The following is a 27,545-nucleotide window of genomic DNA, read 5'->3' as shown; positions in this document are numbered from 1 at the left end:
TTAAATTTGGTAACACCAAACAAGTGTGAAGCATTGATGTTTCTTTTTTTTTTTTAATTGAAGTATAGTTGATTTACAATGTTGTGTTAGTTTCAGGTATACAGCAAAGTGATTCAGTTATATAATATATATTGTATATTATATATTATATACTTTTTCAGACTCTTTTCCCTTATAGGTTATTACAAAATATTGAGTAGAGTTCCCTGTGCTATACAGTAGGTCCTTGTTGGTTATCTATTTTATATATAGTAGTGTGCATATGTTAATCCCAACATCCTAATTTATCCCTCCCCACCCCCTTTCCTCTTTGCTAACCATGTTTGTTTTCTATGTCTATGGATCTATTTCTGCTTTGTATATAAGTTCATTTGTATCAGTTTTTTTTTAGATTCCACATATAAGCCATATCATATGTTTCTTACTCCTAGTAAGTCTGTCCCTTTGCTCATTCACCTTCCTTGTCAAGGAACAGCTGAGCCTCATGTGTGGGAAGCCTGCCACCTGAGCATGGCCTCCCGGTCCTGGCAGTCATGATGACTCTGAGACCAAAGCCACCAGTTTCCTTATCCCAGGACGCACCACAGCACCATAAAACCATACCCACCAGTTCACCCAAATCCGAGTGCCTGCTAGGGTCCACCATGTTGTTACTGAACTGGCATGCAGGCAGCCTGGATCGACTAATTAATTAATAAGCCTAACTGAAGCTAAGTATAATTAATTATACAATATTGAGCTGTCCAAATTTAACTCCACTAAAATCACATAATGAATCTGGAACATAAAGGATTCCTGGCAAAAGAAAAATAGATTTCAGTATGTAAAACGCATTCTTGGTGAATCCTCTTCACTCATTTTTGATTACCCGACTTCTGTGTTTCAGGCATATGTATTTTGAAACATGTAGCACATCATGGGAAAATCAAACACACACACACGCACACAAGTTGGACACCTTTGCCTCATGGATTTAAAACGATGATTTGTTTTCATCTATTTGATGTGATTAATAAATTGACAAAGGCTAACATAGTGCATACAGACATGATAGCATCCATCTAGGATGGATATTAGTTGGAAGTAGTTTTCTATATCATTTACCATGTTGTTGTATTTAATGCAGATTTTAATGAGCATCAGAACTAAACAAGACCACAGACGTTGACACTTCACACTTGTCTGGTGACACCAAATTTAAAATGGTTTAAAATTCAAATGCCTAGTCATTTGAAATTAATGTGTTTAAAATTGTGTCAGGATGCTAGTAAAGAAAAAAAAAAACTTCAAATACGTGCTTGAAATACAACATTGATTCATTTGTAATGATAAAATTATATTGACTAGTTCAGTTATTATTCATGCAAAATTGTAAAAGCAAGAACCACATTTCAATCAATGAATCTTAGTATTAAAATGGTGAGAAATGCCTTTCTTATAGAATCTACAACCTTTGTCATTTGGTTCTGTTTTTTTTTTTTTAAGAGAAACATGAAGTAAATGACCTGAGAGAATGAAATATTTCAAATGCATTTTGATATTTAATCTTTAACAAGTGTAGAATTTAGAACCTTGCATCTAAGAATATGCAAGGTTCAAAGCATATTTAAAATCATTATATGTTAATTCTTTATTATGAGAGACAGAGGCAGTGAGGGAAAGAGGGAATTTATGAGTAGTGATAGACCCCTATCTGGGGATGCACATATTCAGACTCCAGGTAAGTAAAGAGGTTAAGGAAATATCAGATTCACCCAATGGATGCTGACTGTTCAAGTTCATTTTTTCAAGGTTATTTAAACTGTTTAGGGATTCTTCTGACAAGCCACATGTTGCAGCAGCCGTAACTCTCACACACAGGGAGATTGTGCAGGTTGTTTTGAGTTTCATTGTTTACTGGCAGACTATAACAGAAATTCTAGTTTTGTTTCTGTCTCAGCGATGTGAAAGTGAGAACATGACTGATTAATTCTCTCAAGTTGATAACACCCTTGAAAGATTTTTCATCATTTATAGTATAAACCCTCTCAAACGTTGATGCTTCAGACACCAAATTACTTTCTCCATTGAATGGTGTGTGCTTACACAGTTTGTGAGTTTCAAAGATACTCCTTCAAGTACAAATTCTAAATCTTGACAAGAATGGCTTCATGGATTACTCATTAGATAATGAATGGCCAGTAATATCTGAGCATATGAAATGTACCAGTAAGAGATAACATACAATTTTCTAGTTCCCTTATAATTATTTCAGTGTGTTAAATGACTTTTTCACGGATGTTCTTATATAGCTTATTTATTTGCTTTTTACATTTTTTCATAAAAAAAGAGATAATTCCCTTTTTTTGCAGTAGCCAAATGTGTTAAGAGCAAAATAAATTTCCAAATAGAAGAGTCCTCACCATATTTCTTCAGAGTGTATTTAATTTCATGCACATGTGAAAGATGATAATGTGATTCCTAGGTGCTAAACATTCCTCAGCCATTCACACTCAGTGTGGTTATCTGGAATAAAACTAGATTAAACTTGTAGAATGGTGAATTACTGAAAATAATGAAGTAGAGGCCATTCATTAATCTTTATCTGCTTGTCTATTTTTTATAGCCTGGATGAAATGGAAAAATTCGTTTGGGGGCCGATCAGATTGAAAAGGGTCTAACGTGAAGAGAAACATGGGGCTGAAAATGTTTTTTTTTTCTTTTTCAATTATACACAGCACCTTTTTCTTACATGCCTCTGTTTTTCTTTTAGTGGCAAAGCATTTCTATAACACTGGTTGAGAAAGTTCAGATGATTGCTGTAATCCTAGGATCCCTGTTCTTAATAGCGAGTGTGACCTGGCTCCTCTGGTCGGCCTTCAGCCCCTATGCAGTGTGGCAGAGGAAGGACATCCTTTTCCAAATCTGCTATGGAATGTATGGTTTTATGGATCTAGTGTGCATAGGTAAGATCATGACCTTCAACATTAACAAACTGTCAGTAATCCATTTCTTGCAGCTCTTACGTTTTCATCAGTTGGATCTAACACAGAATGTTGTGGTTCACGTGACCTTGGTTATCCAGCTCATTGACTATCTGGGGCGTCACAATCTCGCCACTTTTCTCAAAAAGCATAGCATCTCTATTCTCAAGCAGTCTGAAAAAATGAACAGGATAATGCCCGTTTAAAGTGATCTATTTTGCAATACAAAGAAGGAGAGTTGAAGAAATTATTTGGGGTGGGCGATGGAAGGATAGTCATTTATTTCTAAGGGATAGGAGCAAATAAATCCCCCTCACAAAGGTGGGAAAGCACTGACTAGTGCCAATGGCGATATTGTACATCTGGGGAGAGCACTGATAACCTGGAGGTCTTACATGGTGGTGTGGTGACTCCGAGGGCATAAAGGGCCCCTTGGAAGGGTAAGGACTTGGGGACAGTTTTCCTTGCTGTCCTGTGCCTCTTTGTTTCACTTATTAAATTCAGTGGCTTAGAAGAGAAATAAAGGATAGAACATTTTAGCTTAAATAGACTGTACAAAAAAGGTTCCATACGTGTTTCACTTAACCAATCTCTTGTTTCCCTTATACCATGGGAAAATGGAGGTTGATTCAATTCATGCAGCATCTACCCGGTGTGTGTGAGGTGCCACAGGCATTGTGGTGGTGACCAGTTGGCAATAGGAGATGGAGATGGAGAGAGGCAGCACCGTATCCAGGAGATTCCCTGCTCTGATGTGGTTTACAGCTTAAAGGATGTAAAAAGAGTTGAGGGAGGCAGCCGTGGTTTGCAAAGAATGGTCCAAGGACCACCCATGGCAGCAGCATCTGCAGTGCTTTTTTGAGAAATGCACATTCTCAGGACCCACCCTAGATCTGCTGAATCAGAAACTTCCAGGTGCCCCCCTCCCCAGCAGTCTGTGTTCACAAGCTCGCCAAGGTGCGATGAAGCTTGAGAGCAGCTGATTTCAGGGAAAGGATTCTCAACCTGGGATCAAGTGCCTTGGTTTGTAACGCTGGCCTCTGCTTGGATAGATCAACTTCATCTCTCCATATTCCTCTTCTCTCACCTATAAAAATGGGAATAAGCATCCCTAGCACACAGGCTTAAATAAAGGAAATAACTATTATAAAACAATTGTGCTATTAACTGGAAGTTGTAGATTAAGAGTATTTAAATAAGTCACAAACATTGAAATACTTTAAACCACCTAGATTAATGCCTCTACTCACTAGACCCGTAATTTAACTAGCAGTTTTAATAGTCTCATTTTTTCTAAAAGAACTCTATACATTTAAAAAATATGATCAGCTTGGATTTCACCTCCTTTTCTTCTTTCCTCTCTTGTTACTAATATAAGACTAATAAGAAAGAAATGTATAAAATTTCAGGCCAGAAACGAAAACAGAAGGGAGGGAAATGTCATGAATAATATATAAACTGAACAGATGTTGCCTGAATAATTGAGCTAATCATGTATATGAACAATTTGCATTAAATGTGACAATGCATATGTAAGCATTTGGAAATTCTAAATCTCTATACAAATATAGTCTCTGGGGTATTGCTTTAAATTAAGAAGGATTACAAAATTGTTCTACAAATCCCTCAGCAAATTCAGAAATAGTGTTTATTCTATATTTCAACATAAAAGTTATAAAATGTGGTATTCCACTGATATTAAAAGGGGAGATGAAAAGCAAAAGAGCCATTAGGCTCCCAATCCAACCTGAAGGGAAAAAAATTCCAGTTGACTTTATTACAGCACTGAAAAGGGCCATGTATTTCTTGGTTAGGAAATCATTTTCTTGAATTCCACAGCCTGCATTTAATGCTGAGTTATTATATCTTAACTTTTCATTGTTAATGCCAGTCTTTTAATCAAGATTATTAGGATTCTGGTTTTAAGAGCACATACGTATAAACTAATGATCTTTTTGGCAATGTATGACGTCTTTGGGCCTCCCTTTTGAAATGCGGGTGTTTGCCCTTTTTATAAAGTCAAGTTTCTTAGGAACAAAAACCAATTGACATTTTCCTGAATAAGCTTTGGAGAGTGGATTTTTATCTAAGTTTTAAATATTGACAATACTTTTCATTGCCTTTTTGTTCATCAAATCAAAATCCCATCATATGATAGTTTATGTATATTTTGAAAAATATTAAAGAATTCAGATTGAACAACAGTGCTCATTTCATTTGGCAATCTCATTAATTAGCCTGTTTGGACCCAGAGAAAATCTTTATTTTTTTTTTCCCAAGAAATTGAGAAACCACTATAGTCAGAAAGCAAATACATGTAGGCTACCAATAGCCAACTGGATCATAGCAGGTAGTAGCTCCTGCTAGCATTTCGAATGAATTAAAATGTCTTCTAATTAAATGTAGACAGTAACAAAGTAGATTACATTGATTATACCTCAGATACCCCTGACTGCAAGAGCAGAGTCAGAGTTAGAGTGAAAAGCAGGCTTTTCAACTTTGGGTCCGATTTGTTCAGCTCAGTTCAATAAACTTTGTGTCAAACACAGTACTAAGTGCTGGGGATGCACATGAGAGTCGGTCACTTTCGTGTCCCCCTAAGAGCTCCCAGCCACAAGAGCAGGACAGACGTGGAAATAACTAGAATTCAGCTGGATGTGCAGAGTGATGGATGTATGCACAGGAGATGGTAGTCAGACAAAGCAGGGGGAGATCGATGCTAGCTGTTTTATGCAGGGAGGGAACATTTTCAGGCAGATTTCATGGGGGAAGTGATAGCCAAGCAGGCTGACGGATGAAGAGATGCTTGGCAAGTGGGGAGATGGCCCCGCTGTCACCATTGGAGGATGTAAGATTGGCTCCCCATACAGAGGGCTTTAAAGTGGTTGGAAACATTCCCGTATTCCTGTTCATCCAAGCTTTTCAAATTTGTTTATACCTAAATGAAAAGGAGCAGATTGACAGCTTCATAAATGTTCTTCTTAAAAAAGAATTCTGCAAATCCACAGAAGATTATTGCAGAATCAAAAAAATGTTATAATCCAGCCAGTGTACGTAATGTTTAGGAAGAGATTTTTATTGGATGGTTAAATAGAAAAGTCAAGATTTGTAGAAAATTTATTTACTTGGGGAAATTTACTTATTTCCAGGCAAAGTAAATTTGTTTGTTGCTTTCATTTATTTTTATGTAAAACATTTTCTGCTTTCCCAAGATCCAGTTTCTTCTTACTATTAAAGTTTGAATTATCCCAAGGGTCTAGGTACCATTATTGTTCAAGTACCTAGATCAGGGCTGTCCAACAGAACTTTCTGCAATGATGAAAATGTTGTATATCTGTGTTGTCCAATACCATGGACACTAGCTGCATTTAGCTGTTGAGCACTTGAAATGTAGTTAGTGAGAATGAGAAACTGAATCTTAAATTTAATTTTATTTAAATTAATTTAAATTTAACTCAATCACATGTGACTACCATATTGGACAGATTTCTAGATGATGGAATGGTAAATGTGTGAGGGTTTGATGAACAAGTTTCACCTTGTCTATATAATCAGGCTGTATTTCCTAAATGATAAAGTAACTCTGTTCCATGAGAGATGAATAAAGTGAAAATGAGTTCAAGAGGATTAGGAGAAGGGTATTAAAGGTGAGAGGGTGGTGGTCAAGAGATAAACAGAGAGCTGTAAGAGGGAGACGTCTTAAGGAAATGAAGTACAAAGAGATATAACTTTGTATTATATTTGTGGAGCTCTTTTAAATATTTACATAGATGGCATTCAGACTATGATTGTGCACCAGGAAAGCTAATATAAAGGATTTAAATCACCAAGATGTTGTAGCCCAGGGTCAGCAATTTAGGGAGAAGTAATAATCACAGCAGGCCTGCATTGGCTCCCTAAGAAGATTTGCACAGTGGACAAAGAAAGATTAGCAAACTTAGAAATGAAAAGCAAATGCCTGGCGGAAGGCTCCGGGCACAGGACCTGGGTCTCAGCTCCACACTTCACACATAAAACACTTCCATCGGCCGTGTAACTCAAGGGAAGCTTGGGCCACGAGAGAAATACGTTTATGAATGACTCACAGAAATGAGGGACTAAGTAAGACTCGGCCATAAGGACGGGGAGTCATTTGATTACCTTGCCTCTGGAAGGTGAGGGCAGTTTACCAAGTCTCGTCAGTGTCTGGTAGAACCTCATGAGGTGAGTTTAGTCTCTTTGCAGAAGCAACAAACTGAAACGAAAAATGGGATTCCCGAAACAGAGGTAGCAGTGCTTATACCTAATCTCATTAACACTCCAAGTTAGTGCCAAAACCACATCGGGAAAATATTTGTGTCTTCCCTGGGATGATAAGGGAAGGAACTGGTTATGGCTACAAAATTTAAAAACTTGAATTACTTCTGTTCTTTTAAAAGATTTTCTTAATCGTCCGCACAGTATAAATATATGCCTATTCAAATTAAAAAACATTTTGTGTTTACAATTGTGAAATATGTAAAGTTTTAAAAAAGACGATTTCCCTCACACTGCCCTTTTGTTATGTCACTTCCTTTGCAGAAATGTCCGCTCTCAACATTTTGATGTGTATCCTCCAGACCTTTTTCACAGTTTGCTTTTTTTTTTTTTAACATCTTTATTGGAGTATAATTGCTTTACAATGGTGTGTTAGTTTCTGCTTTATAACAAAGTGAATCAGTTATACATATACATATGTTCCCATATCTCTTCCCTCTTGCATCTCCCTCCCTCCCACCCTCCCTATCCCACACCTCTAGGTGGTCACAAAGCACAGAGCTGATCTCCCTGTGCTATGCGGTTGCTTCCCACTAGCTATCTATTTTACGTTTGGTAGTGTATATATGTCCATGCCACTCTCTCTCTTTGTCACATCTTACCCTTCCCCCTCCCCATATCCTCAAGTCCATTCTCTAATAGGTCTGTGTCTTTATTCCCATCTTGCCACTAGGTTCTTCATGACCCTTTTTTTTTTTCCTTAGATTCCATATATATGTGTTAGCATACTGTATTTCTTTTTCTCTTTCTGACTTACTTCACTCTGTATGACAGACTCTAACTCCATCCACCTCACTACAAATACCTCCATTTCGTTTCTTTTTATGGCTGAGTAATATTCCATGGTATATATGTGCCACATCTTCTTTATCCATTCATCTGATGATGGACACTTAGGTTGCTTCCATGTCCTGGCTATTGTAAATAGAGCTGCAATGAACATTTTGGTACATGACTCTTTCTGAATTATGGTTTTCTCAGGGTATATGCCCAGTAGTGGGATTGCTGGGTCATATGGTAGTTCTATTTTTAGTTTTTTAAGGAACCTCCATACTGTTCTCCATAGTGGCTGTATCAATTTACATTCCCACCAACAGTGCAAGAGGGTTCTCTTTTCTCCACACCCTCTCCAGCATTTATTGTTTCTAGATTTTTTGATGATGGCCATTCTGACTGGTGTGAGATGATATCTCATTGTAGTTTTGATTTGCATTTCTCTAATGATTAATGATGTTGAGCATTCTTTCATATGTTTGTTGGCAATCTGTAAATCTTCTTTGGAGAAATGTCTATTTAGGTCTTCTGCCCATTTTTGGATTGGGTTGTTTGTTTTTTTGTTATTGAGCTGCATGAGCTGCTTGTAAATCTTGGAGATTAATCCTTTGTCAGTTGCTTCATTTGCAAATATTTTCTCCCATTCTGAGGGTTGTCTTTTGGTCTTGTTTATGGTTTCCTTTGCTGTGCAAAAGCTTTTAAGTTTCATTAGGTCCCATTTGTTTATTTGTGTTTTTATTTCCATTTCTCTAGGAGCTGGGTCAAAAAGGATCTTGCTGTGATTTATGTCATAGAGTGTTCTGCCTGTGTTTTCCTCTAAGAGTTTGATAGTGTCTGGCCTTACACTTAGGTCTTTAATCCATTTTGAGTTTATTTTTGTGTATGGTGTCAGGGAGTGTTCTAATTTCATACTTTTACATGTACCTGTCCAGTTTTCCCAGCACCACTTATTGAAGAGGCTGCATTCCTATACACTAATGATGAAAAATCTGAAAGTGAAATTAAGAAAACACTCCCATTTACCATTGCAACAAAAAGAATAAAATATCTAGGAATAAACCTACCTAAGGAGACAAAAGACCTGTATGCAGAAAATTATAAGACACTGATGAAAGAAATTAAAGAGGATACAAATAGATGGAGAGATATACCATGTTCTTGGATTGGAAGAATCAACATTGTGAAAATGACTCTACTACCCAAAGCAATCTACACATTCAATGCAATCCCTATCAAACTACCACTGGCATTTTTCACAGAACTAGAACAAAAAATTTCACAATTTGTATGGAAACACAAAAGACCCCGAATAGCCAAAGCAATCTTGAGAACGAAAAATGGAGCTGGAGGAATCAGGCTCCCTGACTTCAGACTATACTACAAAACTACAGTAATCAAGACAGTTTGGTACTGGCACAAAAACAGAAACATAGATCAATGGAACAGGATAGAAAGCCCAGAGATAAACCCACGCCCATATGGTCACCTTATCTTTGATAAAGGAGGCAAGCATATACAGTGGAGAAAAGACAGCCTCTTCACAGTTTGCTTTTTGACATTGTCATTTGTAGTTTGGACTATATTTAACCCCGTTCTAGTGGTTTTCTTAAAGATCCATTCTATGACAATTTAGGTTTGTGGGGCAATTTTATCTAAGAAAGTAAGAGTGGGCATTGCTGCTATGCAGCTCATCCTGCCTGGCATCTTTGGGGGACACCAGGGATGCCATGTGAAGCTTTCAAAAGCAGGACGGCATAAACAATCATCTTATACTTTATCTCATTATTTCAAAAGTGCCCTGAGAGGTACTTCTGGTTGCTGCTGGTTTCCTGTGTGTGTGTGTGTGTGTGTGTGTGTGTGTATACCTCTTCTGTTCTGCATGCTTGCACTTGAATTTGAGAAATAGAATAATCAGGAGATCCAGCAATAACAAATCGGTACTTTAGCCACAGAGCCATGCGACAGAGGGAAGCAATTTTTCTTAAAGCAATTTCAAGGAGCATTTACTACACGAAAAGAAGAGATTGAAAAGTGAAATCCCCTCAGTGTCAACAGTATAATAGGTAGAAGAAACTGACCCCAGAGCTCCTAAACATGGAGAAGCCAGGGGTTTTGAGAGGCAGTGATCTGGATCACCCCTGCTGGATTTTATTTTCTAAAAGAATCAGTGCAGTGTTTATAGCGCAGATACAGTATTTCAATATGGTATTCAAAAGTAACCTGAAATATACTAGGACGAGGATCTGATCAAAGTTTCTTCTTCTTTCTGTATCAATTATAGTCAATATTGAAGAACGCTTCTGCAGAAATCTCATACTCTTCAACATGAAGTTTTCTTTTCCTAAGTTTCAAATCTAAATAATTTTTTTTAAATTCAGATAAATTCTTATATATATCATGGCCCTTTTGAAAATCTGTTTTTCACAGTTGGTAATATATCTAGCTAAATCTGCTTGGGCACATGTAAGAAAACTATTTAGAGTTACCAGTTGGTAACTTTTATTCACATTTCATTATAGAACTTTAGAACAATAAATACATAAATACAACCTATTCCTATGGTTTTGGATTGATGATATAAGACCTATATTTACTTTTTAAAAGACACAGTAATTCTCTCTTGCTTTTGGTATTGCTTTACTTTGCTATTTTTTTCTCCAGATAGAGCAGCTAACAGTAACACATGATTTAACATTTTATTGATGTGAAATGTAAAGTGTACGTTTTCTATTTTTTTGATATTATATGAGGAAAGGTGAAGAAGTTTGACAAAGAATTTCAGGATAATCAGAGTCTTGGTTACCACAAATGAGTCCTTGCCATGGAGGATGACCAGTTGTCTATTGAATGCCAGGGTTATTTCCACCTAAAATGGTGCGTTTAGGTCATCTTCCTTCCTGTGGCTCATTTTCAACAGGTATAACCCAATTAGCATAAGCAAAGCATAAGAAAGTGAATCAACTAAGGCAAGAAAATTCTAATGCATTCCAAGCAAAATATAAATGACATTGAAACCATCCCCTGTTTAAAATTGTCCATGCTCGCTGGCATTTCCCAGCATGATTCAGAAGGTGACAATATTTCTTAAAGTATTTTAGGTGAAAAACATATTTACTGAAAGAAATTAACATTGGAATTGAAACATGCCATAATTTAGAGCGGAAAAAAATGGGTTTGCTGGGGAGCACCCTCCAGAGGGCTTCTGCTTCTGACCTTGTCACACAGGGTCATTACCATACAGATGTGTGATTGAAAGGACAGCAGTTGGAGGGATTTATAAAAAGTTCAGCTCCTGGGTCGTGATAGAGAGATAGCATTTTTTTAAGCTGCAGTATATTTATGGACAAATATAAAAGTTATCAAATAGTTCCAGGAGAAAAATGTAAAACTACCAAGAGAACACTCAAGTTCACCACACTCCCGAGGGCCTGTGGGGTGCTCTCCTTCACAGAGCGGGTTGTGGATGCCGGACAGACGTCTCAGCCCTCCCGGGGGACAGCCTAGACCACGGAGTCAGTCCAGTGTGACCTGACATGGGGCGTCTCCGCATCGAAGAGACTTTCTCTCTGGGAAGTGGGGACACCTCTTCTCAGGGCCGCCAAATGGTACAGCGCCAACTCATTTTAAATTGTCAGGGAGTTTGATCGTAAGATTTCAAATCTACGTAAAGTAGATTTTTTTGGTGGGCGGAGCCCACTTTCATCACACTCCACCCCCTCCCACCCCAGTCACCACCACTACCACCAAGTTTGGGATCTGAGCCACTGGGATCACTCAGGAAAGCGGAGCTCGGACGTCAGTAGGTCCACATTCGGCCACGGAGGGGAGGCGTGGGGCTGGGGGGCGACGCAGAGGCTGCTTGAGTGCCGTGTTGGCGCTTTAGGTTGCAGCGGGTGATGGGAGGCGTTGTTGCCCTCGTCTCGCTCTGAGTTTCATAGGAAGCACGGATGTGGGTGAGTCTGCGTGAACTGTAAGGCGTGAGAAAAAAGCAGCTCAGCTTCAACAGTGTCTGGCAAAATAACTAAGGAAGTCGATTAGCCCGGTGTTTCCTTTTTGAATCGTCCTATCACAGTTTTCCCTCCAGACGGGAGAGGACTGTCAGCCGCCTCTGCTCCATTTCCTGCTTCTATTTCCTGATCTCTAATTTGATCGGGGACCAACGTCCCTCCAGCGTCTCAGTTTGGCCACTTGGGAGACCCTTGCCCAGCCGCTGGACAGAGACCTTCCGCTCTGGCCCAGAGCCCCTCTGGGCTTCCCTTCAAACTTCCTCCCAGGCGAGGACTGGGCTGCAAGGTGGGCCGCCCTGGTTGGTCTGTTATCTTTGCAGCCGTGACTGTTACCAGATTCGAATGCTCTCCTGGCTTGTTTGGAATCATTTCTCAGAGCAGAATTCCTTTACAAGCACAGATCATTATTTCCTGATCTCAGAATGCATTAGTGTGCTTGATGCCCCAGGAAATGCCCCAGCTTCACTTAGAATCTAGCCAGGCCCCTTGGATGGAGAGGCAGAATGGGCCCTTGTAATTCAACATCGTTAGAGAAAGAACAGATCTTTACCCTTTATATGCTTTGAGAAGCAGACCGTTATTATCTCTTTACTCTGGAAGAACCAATTATAGGCTATTCTATGCCTTGATCACACTGATGTTTACCAGTTTTTCCAAAGATGATTATCCTAGTTTGTTATTAGTGGTATTGCTGCCTTCAAAACCCCAGGAGAGAACGCAGAAAGGAGCTTGCTTTTGCTACTTGTCCTCAGGGCTGTGCCTGAAATGGTCTCTCAAAGTGAGTTAGCTCTTTAGGCCTCCTCCTGGGGGAGAAAACCCAACCCCAAACCTTCCCCTCTTGTGACCTGGTACAGTTCAAGTCCTTTTGGAGAAACATGGACATGATTAGCCGAGCAGCAGACCAAATATATTGTTATTGTTGACTTTTGTTTCCTCCATAGGAAATAGTGTGAATCTTTCAGCCTGTCTCAGCTGCGGCAGTTTAGCCAAATAAGTATTAGTCATCTATTGGGCCAACATTCACTGGGTATTTATTGTGTCCCAATAATAAAGTACAGGATAGAAATACAAATAGTTCACAGTCTGCTGCCTGTTTTTGTATAATCCATGATCTAAGAATGATTTTGAAATGGTCAAACATTAAAAGAAGAATATCATTTCACTGCATATGAAAGTTATATCAAATATAAATTTCAGTGGCCATAAAAAAAGTTTTCTTGGAACCCAGTCATATCCATTCACTGATGTGTTGTCAGTGAGTGCTTGCAGCCTCATCAAAGAGGGACCATGATGTGTGTGCATGACCTACAATATTTACTATCTGGGCCTTTGCAGAAAAGCTTTTGGAATATAGCATCCTCCCTGCTCGCCAGCTGCTGGCAAGAGACAGTCAGGGAAATAAGCAATTAAAATACAACGTGGAAAGTGCCAGGAGAGAAATATATGTGAGTGCAGGTGGGGGAAGGTTAATCATACTTAGGGTTGGAAATCTGAGCTGGGGATTTATATCTGGTGGTTGAAACCAGCGTCTGCGAGGGAAAGTGATTCGGGTGATATGAGTGGCAGTTTAAGGAGCACAGTGAGACAGAGAGAGAGAGCGCGCGCGGAGAGAGGAGTGTGGCCACAGAAGGAGAGAGTGGGCTCGGGCGAGGTGAGGAAGGGACTTGGGGGCAGAGGAGCAAGTGGCCAACAGTGCCAGATGCCTTATCAAGAGTAGGTGAAATCAAGACGAAACGTATCACTGGATCTGGGAATATGGGGGTTCGGTGGATAGACACAAGATTGCTGAGAATGGCTGGGATAGGCAGAAGGGGCTCAAAATGTAAGTTTATAAGTCTTGGCTGAAAAGGGGCACAGTTAAATGAGGGTAGAATCTGGGGTGGGGGGCGGGTAGAATTGAGGAAAGTTCCTGTTTATTTGTTTTAATGGTGGAGCAAGGTTTGAGCAAAATGCTGAGAAGACAGACCTAGAAGAAATCAGAAGGCAGATTGAAAATCCAGGTGGGAGGGGACAGCTTGATGCCCCTGAGGTGCGGAGATAGAGCCCAGCACACAGGGGAGGGGTCCGTGTCTTGCACAGGAAGGGCCCCCTCACCCCTAAGATGGGCAGGCGGGGGCGGAGAGGGTGGGCGCAGCTGGAGATGCCGCATACGCTGTTCTGGGAGGGTAAACGGATGGTCCTCCTTGCCAGAGATCTCCCCTTTCTCAGGCAGGCAGATAGTATGGTCATCTGTGGAGACAGGGAAGGCACAGCGTGGGGACAGGAGTCTGCGGAGAGAATTAAAAATGACAATCAGCAGCGCAGGGCTTTGGGGAGGGGAGCTGAGCCAGGAGACATGCAGAACCACTGGGCATGATTGAGTGCCCTCCCGGGGCTGGGTCGGGGGTGGCCCCAACATCCAGGGCTATGAGGCTGTGTATTCTTACCCACTAGCGCTGAGAGTGAGTGCAGAGCGGTGAAATGGTGAGATTGGGCTAGGCTGAGGTTTTATATACAGAGCTGCTGGAAGACCAGCAGTGAGATCAGCCTTGCCCTTCACCTGGAGTGGTGGAGGATGATTACAGGATGGGGTTGCTTTCTCAGTGGCTGGGGAAGGAACCAGAGCCAGAAAGAAGCTGGCAGATTGGGGAAAGATTGCCCAATAGAGGGGCTCGAGGTCTTCAGGAAGTAGAACGGGTGCACTCATTGAAAGGAAGAAAGCGGGTGAGTGAGAAGCACTGGAGGTGGTGGTTGTCAGCAGTGCTGGTAGTGTCAGGGCTTTTGCAGTTGGACCAGTTTCTGGAAGGGAAAGGCCCGGAGTGGAGTGAAGGAGGGACAGCGGAGGGCAAGGGTTATGCAGGTCAGGTCATGGTCAGGTCTTCCACATGGACCTGAAGAGTGTGGGTCTGTGGGGCTGAGGAGATCCAGGAGCCAGGGGACAAATCATCTGAGATTGTAGGGAGCAGCTGAGGCGTCAGGAGGGGACCTCCCTTGTGGCTTCACTCTGTACGTGAGCATTCGCGCATGCGCGCGTGCGTGTGTGTGTTCTGTGCGACTTCACTCTTTCTTTGTCTTTACTGTTTTCCACAAGAGTGGTTGTGTGATTTCTAAACACATGAGGGTTGGAACAATTGCAACAACTTTAGAGAGATCTGAGTACATCCCTAGGCTACTCTAAAATGAGGTTATTAAAGAGGCCAATTCAACTTGGACATGGGAAGTTTTCCTTGGAAGAGAAAGCAGAGTAGGCCTTGGTAATGGGAACCATGACAAGATGACACAGCTCCCTTAACCTAAGACCCTGGAGATCGTTCTTCAGAACTGGCACCGACCTCTTCGGGGGCCTCCCTCTTTGGGGGCCTCCTGGCTTCACACTATTTTGCAACAAAGAACTTTCTCACTGCGGAGGGTGTGAACATGATTTTTCTAAATGATGCTCCTACTTAGAACACGGAGGATACGGGACTGTGGTGTGCTGACAGGGTGTCTCTGGGCTCATGAGGAAGCAGAGAGGAGCATAGAAATGGAGCCTGTATCTGTTTTCAACTGCTTCCAGATACGTTGAAAGGAGGTTTAAAAACCAAATCTCCAGTGATGGCTAAGAGTGTGCTTACCCTGGTCCAGACAACATTCTAAGCACGTTACCTGCATTTTCACACTCAGTCCTCACAACAGCCCTGTGAGGTGTAGGTACTGTTCTCCTCACCTCAGAGATGAGAAAACTAAGGCGCCATTAACCCGTTTCCGGGGGTCACACAGATCGGAAGAGGGACCCAAGATTGGACTCCGGACACTGTGGCTCCAGAGCCTGTGTAAAAATACTTATGTGATTAATTCTATCTATCTCCTTATATGATGAACTCAAATGGCTAATTTACAAAATGTTGTCTATTCAATAAATGAAACTACTTCGTTAGTTGCTGTCTCAAACACCTAAGGCATGGAATCAGGAATAAATACTTTCTTAAACTACTGATTTTAGTTCAGAAATGGAGAAAAAATTTTCCCTAGAAACCCAAAATAATGTAGCTGATTTGTGAAGCCTTTATTTAGTGTAAATTCATAGAACCAAAACATACAGAAACATTAGTAAAGAGAATGGAAAATATTTAATATACCATACCAAAAGCCATTTCTCTCTCTTTGCATTATTCTGAGTGAAACAGTTTCTTGTAAAGAATCACATCTCAACCTTGAATTTTCTTGCTAGATCACAGAATAGAATATTAAAGAAACTTAAGGTCTAAGCATTTTTATATTCAGGTTAAAAATTTTTATTGCTTTTTCGATTAAAAAATCTTACTGATGTTATGTGGATGAATTCAAAGAGTTAGAAACTGTACTTATGCTGAGATGGCAGCTTCTGTTTGGAATTTTTACCCACAGTCTGTGTGATTTAAGAGAAATGAAAAGCAAAGCCAACAAATGTGAAATAGCCTATGTCAGGTCCAAAGATAAACAGGTTTTAATTAGATATTTCTATTAAAACTTTTAAAATGCTGTTCTCACCCCTGAAATGGAACAATCAATACATGTATTGTTTACCCCAAAGATTAATAAAATCATAATCTGCAAGTTTGGAGTAGACAGTTTTTCCATTGGCGATGGAAGGGAAAATTAGTTGTACATATTTCGACTTGCCACTAGGAAAAGTCCACTAATAGACTCCTTCTAAGAACTGGCTTTGGTCCAGAGTGTGGGAAACAAATGGAAATCTACCAAAGTAGATTCCCAATCCTTGAAGCGTTAATTAACACAGAAGATAGACATTGATAGGCTTTTTAACCAAATACTGTAATATTGAAGTTTGCAGAGTTATTTATTTTATAAACTGGGAGGATCACTCCCATCTCCTATCCAGATGCTGCAATGCACACTTTAGAATAAAGGCCAGAGGAGAACTGACCATCTTAGTCTGAAAAGAGATTTTGATTCTACTTCATAGTCAGTGTAATATCCCTTGGGCCAAATAGACACTAGTGAGGACCAGCTTCAGCCAGGGGTGGCTCCTGAGAGCTGAGTTCTTGCAGAGGGAGTGCACTGGATCAGGCATCAGGGGTCTGGCTCTGATTCTGGGCTTGGACACTTAACTGTGGCCCATTGGTCCAGCCATGTCACTTCTCTGGGCTTCGGAGACTTCATCCCCCCCATATGAACAGGTTGGGTTAAATCATACCCAATATTTCCTAATTTTGAAATTCAGTGACTACGTTTGACAACTTCTCATCTCTGTGATATGATGTTACTCTTTGCTACCAGGTGTTCCATCCGTCCATGAACTGAAGGACAGAATTGGAGTTGCATTCAGCTGAAATTAAACCGATTCTAAATCATGCTCCCAGTTATAGGGGAACTCTAGGATACCTTTATTATCTATAAAAGTATTGGACTCATTCCTTTATTTCTTTTATTGAAATAATCATATCCATAGATCTTTTTTTCCTCAAGCACTTTTGGATGGAAACTTAGATAGTATAACAATTCTTCTCTCCAGTGAATTCTTTTAATCCTTCTTTTAAAAAATTAACATATCATGTATTTTATAATGTATAACAAGTTTGCAGCTTTTGAGGAATATTCTGTGAATATGCCTATGGTAGATTTATGCTCCAGGGCTAGTAATTGAAAGTTCAGGGGAATCTCCTCTCTACTAAGGAAGAAAAAAAATCATTAAAATAATTGATTGATGGATTGGCTTCTTAGAAGAGCAAGTGGTCAGATAAATGGACAGCATTTTTTTATTCTCCTGTTTTGCCTGGAAATAGAAGAGAGGAATCCATGTCTGCCTCTTAGGCTTTTGGCCTGGGCACAGTCATTTTGTAACTATTGGGTTCATGACAGTAATTGAAGTAGGAATAGGGTTCCTGTCCTCAGGGAGCACATGACTGATTGGGGTCACAGATAGATGATTCTCTGCTTCATGGTTTTATCTCAGATTTGCTAAGAAGACAGAATTAGCAGAATTTAGTGCAAGAGGATAGACTAGGTGATTCTTGGGTTTCAGCTTAACTGACTTGGGGGATGATCGTTAACTGAAATAAAGATGGTAGGTTAAGAACCAGATCCAACCTATGTCAGGACCTTCTAGAAAAGGGGGTGCTTCCCTCACTGCCAGCTAGTGAGAGGTTATACTCCATGTTAAAATTTGCCTTTGCATCTTGTTCTGTGCCCAGGCAGTGTTGGTCATCAGCATTGAAGGAACAGCACGAATGTGTTCTTTGCAACCAGGCTGATGACGGCAGATTTCATTGAGTAGAGAGGAAGACATAGAGGGTGGCAGTGTCCTAAAACAAACACCATGAATTTCCTTTTGTGTGCTCTCAGAGAAACAGTCATTTAGGCTCTATTGTCATAATCATTGTCATAATCATTTCTTCATGTGTGCTGTTCTTTACTTTGGGGGTGAAGTGGATTAGATCATCCATATTTGGAAACTAGCCAGCCTCTAGTGTCAAGGGTTTTCATGTTGTGGAAAGTTTCTGAATAATTCGTTGTCCTTATCACATTTCTTAACAAAGAAGATTTTACTACCAATGCTAATGATCAATCTGTGTTTGAACCCCTGAGCTTTAAACTTTCATGACCAGCCTGCCATTCTCAACTTGGTTCTTATTATATATATATATATATATATATATATATATATATATATAGTATGCAACAATAGAAAAATCAACTCATCTTTTAGAGATATAAGTACATTTTATGTAGGATATTTCTTTTCATTATTTGTTCTGATGGGCAATATTGGAAATATGTCTCACAAAAATCCCCATATATAATCAGGATATTGTAGTTCCCAGAGGCCTAGATTTTAGGATATCAGCTGATGATAGCTTTCTTCTGTGAGCTTAGTGATTTCTGTAATGGAATATGTATTGTCTTTCAATCTTTGTATCTCTCTTTAAGTTTTATATTTTTGCTTTTTTTTTTTCTTTCCTGGTTTTTGTTTTACTTTAAGCTTCATATATAGTTGAGTCCCAACAAAAACCATTCAGTATATATAGAAATGACTTGTGGTTATTTCTTCAAGATTCATATTAACAAGATTCAACAATGGAAGAGTGACTTTTAAAGTGATTACCTCTACACTTATATCTAAGTTTCCATAATGATTGGCATTTAAATGTAGAGTATCTTAGGAAGATGTGCCAGGAGGATTCATGCGTTTGATTACATTCTAGCAACAATGATCCCAACAAAGGGTATCTTGGGCCACAGTCTCATTTAGTTAACCCTCTTTTGTGCAACCACACTCTGGTCTTCCCCAAGTTCCAGTGGGAATTAAGGACTAAAAAATGGAGCCACTTTATGAGGTTGACTCTAATCTTCTCTAATCTGTTCTTCTTAACTGTAACTGTAGGGGCCCCAAAGTCACCATTCTGCTCCTGGTGAACACTGACTTTCCAGAATGACACAGATTATATGTATAGAGTTTGGTTATATGGAAACTCACTGAGAGAGGTAGGGGGAGAGAGAGAGTGAGAGAGAGAGAGAGAGAATGAGAATGAGAATCTTGGCCAGGGAGAATGGTTAAATTTAACTGAGAAATCTTGGACATTTTCACAATCAAGAGAGCCTTTTCTGGCCAAATATCCGCTGCGAGCTCTTTAGCTTTCCCAAGGGTCTCTGTGATTGAACAGCACACAGGCGTTTAGGTTGTGTTATCAGGATCTTACATTTCTTGGGAAAGCTTAGGATGAGTGCAGCTTACCAGATGGAGTGTTCACCACTTACAGTGTTGCCTTCATATAAGGTTCCTCAACCCTTTTCTCTCCTAGGATGGGGACAGATGGAAGGCACTGTTTTATTGGCACTCCTAGAGACGAAACAGTGTCGGTGACACACAAGGATATTAAAAATGGCAACTAATTGTATAACTTTGCCCAAATCATAGTCTCCAGGGCTTAATTTACTCATATTTTAAATGAGGATGATGTGGTTTATATACCAGGTCTGTCTTAGCCTGTTTGAGCTGCTATAACGAAATACCACAGCCTGGGTGGCTTAAACAACAAACATTTATTTCTTACAGTTCTGAAGGCTGTGGGAAGTCCAAGGTCAGGGTGCTGGCACATTCAGTCTGGTGAGGGCTCTCTTCTTGGTTTGCAGACAGACATCTTCTCGTTATATTGTCACATGGCCTTTCCTTGGTGCATGCACACACACATACACACACACACACACACACACACACACACAGAAAACGTATGTCTCTTCCTCTATTTATAAGGGCATTAATCACCCTCATGAATTACCTCCCAAAGATTCCACCTCCAAATACCATCATGTTGCAGATTGGGGCTTCAACATATGAATTTGGGGGAGATACAAACATTCAGTCCATAGCAATATCTCTTTCAGTTGGTCATTCTATGACTAGGAGAGGCTGCCATCCACTGGATATTTAGAATGAATAGCACTGTAGCACTCAAGGTTTACATATAGACAAGTTTTGGGCTTCCTTCTCAGAGCTGATATCTTCATAATGTAGGACAATTGGCTAAATCTCTCTAGGTCTCAATTTCCTTAACAATGAAACTATTCAATAATATATATCTGTAGAGTCACAGTCAAGATTAAATGAAAATTGTGCATGTAAAAGCGCTTGGCACAGAACAGATCCTTGATAAAAATTTAGTTTTTAAATTATGAAAAATGACCAAATCTATTCAAACAAAAGCTGAAACAAGCAACACAAGAAGTGAAATGGTTAGACTGGTGGTTTGGTAGTTAATATCAACATTTGTTTGTATTTGAACATAAATTTTGCAAGTCTCTGTTAATTGTAACACACCATTTGTCTATATTGAAATAAACATAGACAAATGGTGAGTATGTATGTGTGTGCGTACACATGCACATGTGTGAGTCTGTGTACCTTGAGAGTCTTCCCATTATTTCGTGGGTAGTTAGCCCATTTTCTACTACCTTGTAAGAATTTCAGGTAACACACCACTTCCAAATTTGGGATATATTTTACTTGCATAAACACTGTGCTTTTATTTCAATTGAACCAGAAAATACTTAAATCTGCTCTGTCGTTAAAGATTATTCCCTAACAAAAATGTTTCTTTGCACATCAATAAGGGAATGCTCCAATTAATGTTACTGGCAAGAAAATGATAAGAAACAACGAACTGCACACACAGGGACACCTACACACACACGCTCCTCAAGTTTCAAAACCCCAAGTTCCCATGAAGCACACCTTGTTGGCATAAAATATTTAATATTTACATTTTATAGAAATTGTCATTGCTTTTCCCTTCAGAGTTAGTGACTCAGATGAAGCAAATCCAAGCCTGTCTTCCTATGACCTGAAGTGTCAAGGTGACAGATTGATTTTAAGGCTTAACTTGAGGTATTACACAGAGAGTGAAGGCTACTCAAGGATGTGAACTGATCAGTTTTGAAACAAGAGGGGACCTATCCTCAGTAAGACAGGAGGGCAGTACGATTTTTAATAGCCAGATTCTCAACACACTGAACTAGAGTTAAATGAATCCTTACCTCTGGATTTCAATGATCACAGTAGTCAAGTCTTCTCATAACCACTAGTACAAATGGCATTTGCCACTGCCCCAGAAAAATCTTAAGGAGAAAGGGGAAAAGTGTACATTACAAAGGAGGGTGAGATGGGGTTCCTCCTATTTCAGTAAAATTTAAGCCTCTCGAGGATGAGGAGTAATTCCAAACTTTCGTGGGGAATAAAGCAGAGTCTAAACATCACTCATAACCTGAATGCAGCGAAGCAGCAGCACGTGGAGCTGGAAATTCAAGAGGACTGTGTCTCCATGAGAACTTCAAGGAGTTCTCTTTCTTCAAATTCAGTTCAAAATGTACTGTAGAGACCTGTGGGACTTATTTCCGCACGTTGGGTAGATTTATGTATAATAGTTAGAAAAGTGCTACCAGGAACATATTCCCAGAAAATGACTTTCAGCTTGAGTAAATGATCTGATTTCTGGCCTTTCAAAGGAAATCACTAAAAAAAAAAAAAAGAAGAGGATCCTGTGAAATGAGTGGTTTCCCCTGGTGAAGTCAGCCCCCCATCACTGCACTTACCAAGAATGAACCTGTCGCAGACTGTAATGGTCTTATGATTCGTGTGAATGAATGCTCCTCCCCACATAGATTCACTATTGATTTTTAAATCAATAATAATGTCTTGTATTTAGATAGTTACCATCTCCAAAGAAATCTGAGTGCTCTATAGTTGATGAATTCCAGTTTATATTCATACCATCCCACTGAATGTATAGATTAGGTATTGCAATTGCATTTTAAGGAGGAAAAACAGAACCAGAGAAGTTAAATCATTAGCCAGGGAGATTTCAGAAAGCTAATATTAGAATTACCAATTAAAATCTGGTAGTCTTGACTTATAATTCTGACTGTTTCCCCAAAACATCTGGTCAGTTGGGTCAACTCTGATTATTCCTTAAGAAAAAGGAATCAAACAATTGAATTGCTATGATTAACAGAAGTTTACATTACTTCTCATTATTTTGGTGGTGTACAATAATTGGGCTTAAGACGTTTTTATTTATTAGAGCACATGCATTTTTTAGTGGCCTATGTTAGTATCTTTGGAATGCTCTTAAGTCAGGTGTGCCAGAAGTTTATCTCCTGGTAAGGCATAGATGTAAAATTTAAATTCTCATATTAGGTAGGTGTGATTTTTCAAAGACTGGGTATCTCCATCACCTATATGGCATTGTTTTAGTTGACAAAAAAAAAAAGAAATAATCTCCTCAATAAAAACTTGTTCAAAACCCGTACTCATTATACCTCTGGGAAGGTTACTGTCATCCTTTCAGTCACCCAGTCTTCTAGCCTTAAAAATGTGAGCCTCTGATTTTTTTTTCCCTTCTTGCATTTACAATTTCTGTCAGTTTTTCCTCTGACAAGTTTATTACTTTGTTTCTCTGTGTTCTCCTTACTGCTAGCACTCTGCTTTTCACATATAATGTGGTAACCTCCTTATCTGTCTCCCCTACTTCTGTTGTCTATTCTTCAACCCATCTTAGGTCAACTTTCCTAATAAATTTTCCATAATTTTTGAAATTATGAATTATTTGGGTACATGAAAAGTATATAGAATAACACATTAAACATTCATATCCCCACCACCCAGCTTAAAAAAACCACGATATCAAAGACACAATAGAAAGCCCTCTTTGAAGCCTCTCTCCAATTTCACCCCCCCCACTATCATGAATTTAATGGTTATTATTCCCATGCACGTTTTAACATTTTAACCATATGTACCTGTATCCATAAAAATGTATAGTATTTCTTCACTCCAATCATTTATACTCCTGAAATTTTCATTTGTTATGTGGCTTTGAGATTTCCACTATTATTTTAAGATTTATCCGTGTTAGTGCATGTGATTTTGTTCCCTTCTCTTTCATTGCTGTAGTCCTTTGGATCCACCCAGTACAATTTATCCATTCTTCTCAGGATGGACATTGAGATTGTTTGCGATTTTTTTCTCAAACAAATATGTAATAAACATTTTTGAACATGCTTCCTTTTTCATATATATGAGAGTTTCTCTAGGGCATACTCCCAAGATTCTAAATGCTAGGAGGTGGTAGGATCTTCTCATTTTCAAATTTTGGTTAAAAGTGATTGTGTCAAACTGACACATCCTCCTTACATGCCATATTCCATCTTAAGAAAGACTTAATTGGCTTCTCCTCCAACTTTCAATGGAATTTCAAATTCCTCTAAGGGAAGCTCCTCCTCACTTTTCTATCTGAAGGGACCTCCCAACCAGGGACTCCTTTTTGTGATAGGTCACAGATTCAAAAGCTTTTGGACTACACATTGAAATATAAATGTGTGAAAAATGCAGGGTATGGTGGGATCTGGGGTGGATGGTGGAGATGGAGCCATGCAACAGGGCACCATATCCGACTTACGGATGGCTAGTTTGTAGTCCCCAAGGTTCCCGTATTATTTTGTTTACTTTCCTGAAAGTTTGTCTCAGAAATGTGTAATCATCAGTTCCCTGTATAGCGGCAAAGAGCCCTCTGGAGCCCGCCTGCCTGGGTTTGAATCCCTGCTCCACTGCTGCCACCTGTCTGCTCTTGAGCAACTTTTTGTTTGTAAAATGGGGGACATGCTAGTACTTACTTTGTAAGGGGGTGGTGAGAAATAAATGAGATAATACACATAAAGCTCTCAAGTAGGAGCTTAATAAATATTTGTTGAATTGTTGAGGAGAGGAAAAATAACAAAAGGTTCGATCGTATCTCCTGTGTGTCAGGCATTGTTCTAGAAGCTGGGGAGATGGCAGTGACCCTGATATTTGTCTCTTTCGCAAATCAAGTTGCCAATTGGGACCAAGTCCCTAACACATTGCTTGGCTCACAGTGGGCACTCAAGAAAGAGATGCTGAATGAATAAACGAACCTAATGGTTCTCCTAAGGCAACGTAAATGTCTAAGCATGTTCTGAGCCATAATGGAGCAAGTAATTTATACCCATGATGACTTTACTGTCTGCATGGCAGTGGATTCTTATTTTTGAATATTGACAACTCCTGCATAATACAGGTAGTAGCTTGCCATTAGACATAGTATTTGAGCAGTGAGAATACCACGTTTTTGATGATGATGCATAACAGAGAATTGACTATTTCTTTAATCATACTTGTATACAAAATAACATTCTCAACTTTTGATGATGAGCAGTCTTTTTCATTTTTCCCTCAAATTTAGGTCTCATTGTCCATGAAGGAGCTGCAGTTTACAGAGTGTTTAAACGCTGGCGAGCTGTCAACTTACACTGGGATGTATTAAATTATGACAAAGCCACAGACATCGAAGAAAGTAGCCGGGGAGAGTCTTCCACAAGCAGAACTTTATGGTTGCCATTGACGGCTCTACGAAACAGGAACTTGGTCCACCCAACACAGCTGACCTCCCCAAGGTTTCAGTGTGGCTACATGTTATTACATCTGTTCAATCGGATGAGGCCCCATGAAGATTTGTCAGAAGATAACAGCTCGGGGGAGGTTGTGATGAGAGTGACTTCAGTGTGACAAAGCTAAGAAGGTGTGGTGTGGACCACCGTGCACATTTGGGAATGTAATTGCAACGAATGGCAAAACCATAGCACTTCTAAAAACACACATCTATGAACTTTTTAAAATTTATGCTTTTTATATGAACATTTGAATTGCAAATACATTTTTCTGAAAAAAAGTGTCCTCCTGTTCTTTGCTTTCTGATTTATCACATCTTTTATAAGTTGGTACTTGAAATCATTATACATATTATTTAACTCTACTTGGTTCAAAGAATGATGAACGTTATCCTTAAGATCAAAACTATTTTTTTCTTGCTTGTTTTAAATATATTTTTATCAAACATTTTGCTCCATGTGTAATTTTTCAGGCATGCTACCAATGGGGAAGAGTTTAGAATGCTGTGGGCAAATTCCAAAGTGCCCATCAAGGATGAAGCACAGAGGTGCTTCTGTGATGCGCTGGTCTTCCTCATGCCTCAGGCTGGTTGGCAAACTTGAGCATGACTTTTTGTGTGGGATGAATTAACCTGTCACCAGAAATGCAAGTTCTAGGAATTATGGCTTGTTTTCTAACTTCTGAAACAGTACAGAGAGCTTGTAAAAAGGTAAAGATAATTGGAATAAAATAGTCTTACAGGCATACTTTGAAGATATTGCGGGTTCAGTTCCAGACCCGCAATAAAGTTTCTCAATAAAGCAAACCACTTAAATGTTTTGGTTTCCCAGAGCATATAAAAGTTGTGTTTACACTATACTTCAGTCTATTAAGTGTGCAATAGCATTAATTCTTAAAAAAACAATGTACATACCTTAATTTAAAAATCTAAAATATGCTAGCCATCATCTGAACCTTCAAGTTGTAATAATAACATCAAAGATCGCTGATCCCAGGTCACCATAACAAGTATAAAAATGGAAAAATTTGAAATATTGCAAGAATTACCAAAATGTGACACAGACACACAAAGTGAGCAAATGCTGTTGGAAAAATGGTGCCAATAGACTTGCTTGACACAGGGCTGCCCTAAACCTTCAATCTGTAAAAAACACAATGTCTGCGAAGCACGATTAAAAAAATGAAGTGCAATAAAACGAGGTGTGCCTGTCTTGCAGTACATATTACACAGGCAGGGCACCCTGCATACTTATAACCCTAAAAGCTCACCAAAATGTTGCACCATTGCACGTGTAATAATAACACTGCCTCACATTTGCATAGCCCTCTCATAGACCAGCCGCAATTATTTTTGTTAATTATTCGTGTCTTGATTTCTATAAGTACCATCTTAATTAGATTTTCTTTTTGTGAAAGCTTATATACCTACTTAATCATCTAAACACTGATTCTATTACTTGGTTTAATGAAGTCCTGGGAAATATATTCTCCAGCAGCGAGAAGTGTTTCTCTTTTACTAGATAAGTATTTTTCAAATGAAAAGAGGAAAAGAAAAATGAGGCTATTGACTCCCCAGGAACAGGTTGCTAAATAGCGATACCTGGGGATTTTGCACCTTTTTCTCCTTCTCATGGAGGTAAATGGCATATTTTAATGGGTAGCAACAGAATAGATGAGGGGGCAGGAGGTCATGCTTTCCTTAGAAACAGGAGTTGGACATGTAGGTCATTTGAAGTAATTGATTAGATTTTAAAGCATATGAAATAAAATGCTTTACATTCTATTAATATTTTCTAAAAATAACCTTTGAATGATTCATAATAGAATAGTTAACATTTACAGGTAGCATTGTGATTCCTACATAGCAAATTCTACCAAAACTTGAAATGATATTTTCCCAGTTAAAAAACTGTGTCACAAATGAATTAAAGATGTGACCATTTGCAGAAATATGAAGAATCAGTAAGTAACGAAAGAAGGAAAATTCAACCACTCTTTCGGGGCACATCTAGGAAATGAGAGTGTTGATTGTTTGAATCTGACGTCACGTGAGCACAATCCTGGGTGAGGCACTGAGAGGTGGAGATCAGTCCTATCAACCTGGTCTCTGCCCTGAGTTTTGCCACCTGGGACAGGAAGGCAGACTGTTTAATAGAGAAGCCAGGGATGGAGACCTGCTGTCAAAGCAGCAATCCATTATTTGTGCCCCGCAGGTGTGGGTACTTGCCCTGGACACTTTAATCACTAAGGGAAGTCATAAATGGCACCACATTTAATTGAGAATAATTGTGGGTGCTGTTGTTTAGAGCACTGTGTTAAAAATACCAGATAAAGAGACTTTAGACACAGATTAGACTATCACTGCTCCAGTATTTAGCAAGCGTACACGTTTGTATTCTAACTAGTGTACACCTTTGTATTCATATCAACTCACTCAAAAGCAAGGAGGGGCAGAGGATGGGAAACCCTCTCTCTGTAACCCCTGTATGGGGTGCACAAGGCAGAGACACCTGGAGATGAGACGCACAGCGGGTTTGTCAGCCTGAAAGGAACATGTGCCCCAAGCTTCCCCTCCTTCCCAGGGCC

At 39.4% G+C, this 27,545-nt stretch overlaps 1 protein-coding gene across 1 annotated transcript in view; it reads left to right on the top strand.

Annotated features, from left to right (window-relative positions):
* Window positions 1–25,201, top strand: part of MARCHF11 (membrane associated ring-CH-type finger 11) — a 122,487-nt gene extending 97,286 nt beyond the window's left edge. Inside the window, exons 3-4 of the mRNA XM_061187664.1 lie at window positions 2,753–2,945; window positions 24,754–25,201. Of these exons, the coding sequence (XP_061043647.1) occupies window positions 2,753–2,945; window positions 24,754–25,076 (516 nt within the window). The 3' untranslated portion in view covers window positions 25,077–25,201. The remainder of the gene's footprint in view (window positions 1–2,752; window positions 2,946–24,753) is intronic.
* Window positions 25,202–27,545: the final 2,344 nt, after the last annotated feature.

The sequence above is a fragment of the Eubalaena glacialis genome, chromosome 4 (genome assembly GCF_028564815.1).
Source record: "Eubalaena glacialis isolate mEubGla1 chromosome 4, mEubGla1.1.hap2.+ XY, whole genome shotgun sequence".
NCBI lineage: Eukaryota > Metazoa > Chordata > Mammalia > Artiodactyla > Balaenidae > Eubalaena > Eubalaena glacialis.
The sequence above is the reverse complement of the archived record's forward strand: the minus strand, read 5'-3'. Positions and strand labels throughout refer to the sequence as shown.